General features: G+C 47.2%; 1 protein-coding gene across 1 annotated transcript; it reads left to right on the top strand.

Annotated features, from left to right (window-relative positions):
- The first annotated feature begins 626 nt into the window (after nucleotides 1–626).
- Nucleotides 627–5779, top strand: LOC124553347 (dehydrogenase/reductase SDR family protein 7-like). The gene is made up of 4 exons (XM_047127222.1): nucleotides 627–1167; nucleotides 3273–3560; nucleotides 4974–5112; nucleotides 5326–5779. Exons 1-4 carry the CDS (start codon nucleotides 627–629, stop codon nucleotides 5777–5779), a joined length of 1422 nt encoding a protein of 473 aa, XP_046983178.1.
- Nucleotides 5780–6889: the final 1110 nt, after the last annotated feature.

Here is a 6889-nt window from a genome sequence, read left to right as displayed (position 1 = left end):
GAGGGGAGAAAGGAAAAGGAACGGACTGTTGATGTCAGCTGAATTGGGACTTAATGCGGAATCAGCGGCAAAGAGCGAAAAATGTGCGCCAGACCGGGATTCGAACCCAGGATCTCCTGCTTACCAGGCACTTGCGTTAACCACTGCGGCACCCGGACGCAGCGTTTATCGCAACAGCACCGAATATCGATCTTGACACGCCTCTCAGCTGACCCACACTCCCACCCCACATTCCCTGTCCATGTCTTGCATGGTCGCTGCTTTGAGATACTCTCAGGAAGTCAGACGTAATTGTGCAGCTGCACTGAAGAAGGTAGGTCTGTTGCCCATCGAGGCGAATTAATTTTATTAATGCATGTTGTGTGTTCTTTCGGACATGTCCGAAAGGACAGACCGCACCCATTAATATTATCAGTCATGATGCCAGACGAGTGGAGAACTAGTGTACTGATCCCAATATTTAAGGGGAAAGGCGATGTACAGGACTGCAGTAACTATAGAGGTATTAAAATGATGGCACACACAATGAAAATTTGGGTACATGCCTGGAAGAGGAACGACTGATGCAATGCATGGTTTAAGGCGGATAATGGAGAGAAAGGGGGGAGCTACAAGCCGATCTACATATGGCTTTCATTGATTTGGAGAAAGCATATGACAGAGTCCCAAGGGACGAAATATGGAGAAGCATGAGAGAACAGTGCGTGTCAGAGAAGTATGTGAGGTTAGTGAAGGAAATGTACAGAGGAGCAATGACACAGGCGAGAAGTAGTGTGGGCATGACAAAGGAGTTTCCAGTGAAAGTAGGGTTACATCAAGGGTCTGCGCTTAGTCCCTACCTCTTTGACAAAATTATGGGTGTGCTGGTGAAAGATGTGAAGAAGGAAGCGCCGTGGAATATGATGTTTGCGGAAGCTGTGGTTCTTTGTGAGCAGAGCATCGACAGACTTGAGGAAAAGCTGGAGGATTGGAGGAAGGCACTAGAAGGAAGAGGGATGAAAATTAGCAGGACAAAGTCAGAATATTTAGCACTGAAGGATGTGCAGATGAGGTCTCGCAAGATCCAGGACGATGAGCTGAAATCGGTCTGCAAATTTAAATACCAGGGGTCGTACATACAGAGGGACGGAGGACTGGAAAGCGATATACGACACCGAATAAATTGCGGTTGGAACAATTAGAGGAAAATGAGTGGAGTGTTGTGTGACAAGAAGGTGAGCATTGGGTTGAAAGGGAAAGTGTACAAGTCGGTGGTAAGGCGTGCTATGATATACGGGGCAGAGATGGCCAATCACAGTAGCCCAGGAAAGGAAGATGGAAGTGGCGGAAATGAGGATGCTGCGGTGGATGTGTGGGGCACAAGGAAGGAAAGGATTAGAAAAGAGGAGCTGTGAAAGTTGGACCCACGGGGAAAGAGATACAAGAGAGCAGAGTAGGTGGTAGGGACACTTGCAGAGAAAAGGGGAAGAGTATATCGGAAACAGAGGGGAGGTTTAAAGATTGAAGGAGGGAGAAGGAGAGGAAGACCAAGATGAGATGGAAGGATAAGATATCCGGGGACCTAAGGGAGAAAGGATGGTAGAAGGAAGAGACAATGGATAGAGTACTATGGAGGAGAAGGATCCAGAAGATCAACGCCGACCCTACGTGACGTGGGACAAGGCGACGATAAAGAAGAAAGAAGAAGATGCTAAGTCGCGCTCTGCCGCTTAATGAATGTAATACGAGCGTATGGATTACAAGACCAGCTTTGACTGGACTGAAGAGTTCCTAACAAATAAACATAGCATACCATTCTTATCGGAGAGAAATCTTTAAACACAGAAGTAATTTAGGCCACACCCCATAAGAGAGTATCATGACGTTACAGCTTCTTTTTTCATCAGCCTTCGTCTCAGAGTAACACCTGCGCCCTACGTCCTCAATTATTTGCTGGCTTGTTTCCAATATTTGTGTTCCTCTACAGTTTCTGCCCTGTAGAACTCCCTGTATTACCATGGAAGTTATTCTCTGGTGTCTGTCCTGTATGGGAATATACAGGGTAATCAAAAAGTCAGTATAAATTTGAAAACTGAATAAATCACGGGATAATGTAGTTAGAGAGGTAAAAATTGACACACATGCTTGGAATGACATGGGGTTTTATTAGAACAAAAAAAAAAAAAAAAAAAAGTTCACAAAATGTCCGACAGATCGCGCTGGACAGCAAAACTGCTACCGTGACGGGTGAGAGGTACGCCGATATGTTACAGAATCGCATCATCCCCAGCCTGGCTGATGAACACCTGCTGGAACGTACGATGTTTATGCAGGATGGCGCTCCACCCCATATTGCTAGACGCGTGAAAGATCTCTTGCGCGCGTCGTTTGGTGATGATCGTGTGCTCAGCCGCCACTGTCGTCATGCTTGGCCTCCCAGGTCCCCAGACCTTTGGGGTTACCTGAAGTCGCAAGTGTATCGTGATCGACCGACATCTCTAGGGATGCTGAAAGACAACATCTGACGCCAATGCCTCACCATAACTCCGGACATGCTTTACAGTGCTGTTCACAACATTATTCCTCGACTACAGCTATTGTTAACGAATGATGGTGGACATATTAAGCATTTCGTGTAAAGTACATCATATTTGCGTTGTCTTACTCTGTTACGCTAATTATTGCTATTCTGATCAGATGAAGCGCCATCTGTTGGACATTTTTTTAACTTTTGAATTTTTTTTTGTTCTAATAAAACCCTATGTCATTCCAAGCATGTGCGTCAATTTGTACCTCTGAATCTACATTATTCCGTGTTTTATTAAGTTTTAAAATTTATACTGACTTTTTGATCACCCAGTACATAATGGATGTACGAGTACGGGATACAGATGCATGGTTGATGACATATGGAAGTTTGGGTGTGGGCGTGAGTGTTGCACGGAGAGCCAAATGGTAAGGCGACCGTTTCCCGATAAAGGGGAAATCTGGGTTCGGTTCCGAGTCCGGCACACATTTTCATTGTCGCCAATCCATTCTACAGCTGATGGTTGTCCTTATTCGCAATTGCGAATTATTTCTTGTCAGTGTTTTCCACATGTTCTCTTCGCTGATTCTGTGGAGAAACACTTCATTCCTTATCTCACCAGTCCACCTAATTTTTCGTCCGGCCCCGGTAGCTGAGTGGCAAGAAACTGAGAGACGATACAATGATAGAAGAGGAATGTGTATATGGCGAACGCTGGTGACAATATGCGCAACGGTTACTCTTTTACCAATCACGATATTTGCAGCATACAAGTCTTTACAGAGGCGTCGACCGAAATACGGGCTGAAAGAAGAGGTGGTTCTGATAACAGGTGCTAGTTCCGGCTTAGGCGAGGTACTGGCTCACGCTTTCTACCGAGCTGGATGTAGAGTTGTCCTTGCAGCACGACGTGAAGATGAACTCAGAAGAGTAAAAAATATGTTATTAACTACACACAGTACTGATGTTACGCATCCTTCTGTTGTTTTTCCCCTGGATCTTTCTGATTTGAATGCTTTACCAGGAAAAGTAGCAAAGGTTCTTGAAATTTTTGGTCATATTTACACTCCTGGAAATTGAAATAAGAACACCGTGAATTCATTGTCCCAGGAAGGGGACATTCCTGGGGTCAGATACATCACATGATCACACTGACAGAACCACAGGCACATAGACACAGGCAACAGAGCATGCACAATGTCGGCACTAGTACAGTGTATATCCACCTTTCGCAGCAATGCAGGCTGCTATTCTCCCATGGAGACCATCGTAGAGATGCTGGATGTAGTCCTGTGGAACGGCTTGCCATGCCATTTCCACCTGGCGCCTCAGTTGGACCAGCGTTCGTGCTGGACGTGCAGACCGCGTGAGACGACGCTTCATCCAGTCCCAAACATGCTCAATGGGGGACAGATCCGGAGATCTTGCTGGCCAGGGTAGTTGACTTACACCTTCTAGAGCACGTTGGGTGGCACGGGATACATGCGGACGTGCATTGTCCTGTTGGAACAGCAAGTTCCCTTGCCGCTCTAGGAATGGTAGAACGATGGGTTCGATGACGGTTCGGATGTACCGTGCACTATTCAGTGTCCCCTCGACGATCACCAGTGGTGTACGGCCAGTGTAGGAGATCGCTCCCCACACCATGATGCCGGGTGTTGGCCCTGTGTGCCTGGTCGTATGCAGTCCTGATTGTGGCGCTCACCTGCACGGCGCCAAACACGCATACGACCATCATTGGCACCAAGGCAGAAGCGACTCTCATCGCTGAAGACGACACGTCTCCATTCGTCCCTCCATTCACGCCTGTCGCGACACCACTGGAGGCGGGCTGCACGATGTTGGGGCGTGAGTGGAAGACGGCCTAACGGTGTGCGGGACCGTAGCCCAGCTTCATGGAGACGGTTGCGAATGGTCCTCGCCGATACCCCAGGAGCAACAGTGTCCCTAATTTGCTGGGAAGTGGCGGTGCGGTCCCCTACGGCACTGCGTAGGATCCTACGGTCTTGGCGTGCATCCGTGCGTCGCTGCGGTCCGGTCCCAGGTCGATGGGCACGTGCACCTTCCGCCGACCACTGGCGACAACATCGATGTACTGTGGAGACCTCACGCCCCACGTGTTGAGCAATTCGGCGGTACGTCCACCCGGCCTCCCGCATGCCCACTATACGCCCTCGCTCAAAGTCCGTCAACTGCACATACGGTTCACGTCCACGCTGTCGCGGCATGCTGCCAGTGTTAAAGACTGCGATGGAGCTCCGTATGCCACGGCAAACTGGCTGACACTGACGGCGGCGGTGCACAAATGCTGCGCAGCTAGCGCCATTCGACTGCCAACACCGCGGTTCCTGGTGTGTCCGCTGTGCCGTGCGTGTGATCATTGCTTGTACAGCCCTCTCGCAGTGTCCGGAGCAAGTATGGTGGGTCTGACACACCGGTGTCAATGTGTTCTTTTTTCCATTTCCAGGAGTGTATATTTTAATAAATAACGGAGGAATCAGTTATCGGGGCAATATACTGACAACATCCATTGATATCGATGTCAAACTCATGCTTATTAATGCCTTTGGGCAGATGGCACTAACAAAAGCAGTCCTGCCATTTTGATTGACAACCTGGTTCAAAGGGCTCTGAGTACTATGGGACTCAACTTCTGAGGTCATCAGTCCCCTAGAACTTAGAACTACTTAAACCTACCTAACCTAAGGACATCAGACACATCCATGCCCGAGGCAGGATTCGAACCTGCGACCGTAGCGGTCGCGCGGTTCCAGACTGTAGCGCCTAGAACCGCCGTCACGGCCTCTCCGGCCGGCTACGATTGACAGGCAAAGTGGTCACATACTGTCAGTGAGCAGTGTTCAAGGGAAGATAGCTATTCCTTACAGGTCTGCCTACATCGCCTCAAAGCATGCGGTCCAAGCGTTTAGTGACACTCTGAGGGCAGAAGCTGCTGCACACAATATAAATGTTGCTGTTGTGAGCTCAGGATACATTCATACAAAGCTGTCTGTAAATGCATTGACAGGAAATGGAGAGGCTTGTGGAGTCACGGATTCAGCAACAGAAAATGGTTCACCAGTGGAGAAAGTGGTTAAGGACATCCTGTATGCTGTTGCAACAGAAAAAAAGGAACTTACAATATGCTCATTTGTAGCCCATATATCAGTTCTGCTTAGAACATTGTACCCGGAGCTGTTCTTCTGGTTAATGAAAAAAAAGAGCTCATCAACATTAGGAAGAACTTCCTATTTATTTGCCCCATCTGTTTAAGTTTGTAAGTTTTTGTTACTTTATGTAGCTGTTGACTTTATATCAACTTATTTCCGATCACATTAGCTCTCTTTATTTTGAGGTCTTATGAACAATATGTTTCATATATACAGATTTCTTTGTGAAATTATCTAAAAAGAAATTAGGAATGAGTGGAAAGAACAATAAGACAAATATTACCACAGATACAAAGAGAGAAAACAGTGTATAGATGCAAACTCAAAAATTAGAAAGGAGTCTGTAGTTAGTGGAAACAAGTGAAATGTAGATGTTATTAAGTACACAATATGCGTTCAGAGCTATAGAAACTCAGTAAAATCCTGTACTAACTGTTGTGTCACTGCCAGACACCACACTTGCTAGGTGGTAGCCATTAAATCGGCCGCGGTCCGTTAGTATACGTCGGACCCGCGTGTCGCCACTGTCAGTGATTGCAGACCGAGCGCCACCACACGGTAGGTCTAGAGAGACGTAGTGGCACTCGCCCCAGTTGTACAGCCGACTTAGCCAGAGATGGATCACTGACAACTACGCTCTCATTTGCCGAGACGATAGTTAGCATAGCCTTCAGCTACGTCATTTGCTACGACCTAGCAAGGCGCCATAGCATTTGATATAAATTACTATAACATGTACCGTCAAGAGCGATGTACACCAATTGTGGATTAAAGTTAAGTACTATGTCAACTACGTACTTTATTTGCTACTATTAATTCCCTTAACTGTTCCAGACCTCACGCCAGTCAGCGTGTAATTAAACGCGTGCATTTCGGCCTCCTCTAGCAACACAGTGTTGGCTCTTCTGCCAACACTTCACTAACAAAACTTACTTCTCAAAAAAATTAAGAAAATAAAAAGTGGTCAGTGCGGCAGAAAGTCAATCCTAAGGGCCCGGGTTCGATTCCCGGTTGGGTCGGAGATTTTCTTCGCTCAGGGACTGGGTGTTGTGTTGTCCTAATCATCATCATTTCATCCCCATCGACGCGCAAGTCGCCGAAGTGGCGTCAAATCTAAAGACTTGCACCCGCCGAACGGTCTACCCGACGGGAGGCCCTAGTCACACGACGTTTACCTAATTTTTAAACATTTTTCTATATCATCACATCTCAT

This window comes from Schistocerca americana, chromosome 11 (assembly GCF_021461395.2).
Source record: "Schistocerca americana isolate TAMUIC-IGC-003095 chromosome 11, iqSchAmer2.1, whole genome shotgun sequence".
Classification (NCBI taxonomy): domain Eukaryota; kingdom Metazoa; phylum Arthropoda; class Insecta; order Orthoptera; family Acrididae; genus Schistocerca; species Schistocerca americana.
This window is presented reverse-complemented; position numbering and strand designations above follow the sequence as displayed.

What these genes read in the sequence shown, in the direction of transcription:
- LOC124553347 (XM_047127222.1), top strand. Translation starts at nt 627, where the DNA reads ATGGCTTTCATTGATTTGGAGAAAGCATATGACAGAGTCCCAAGGGAC. An exon ending in ACGACACCGAATAAATTGCG is followed by an intron (nt 1,168 to 3,272) that starts GTTGGAACAATT and finishes CGATATTTGCAG; the next exon opens with CATACAAGTCTTTACAGAGG. An exon ending in AAAGGTTCTTGAAATTTTTG is followed by an intron (nt 3,561 to 4,973) that starts GTCATATTTACA and finishes TTCCATTTCCAG; the next exon opens with GAGTGTATATTTTAATAAAT.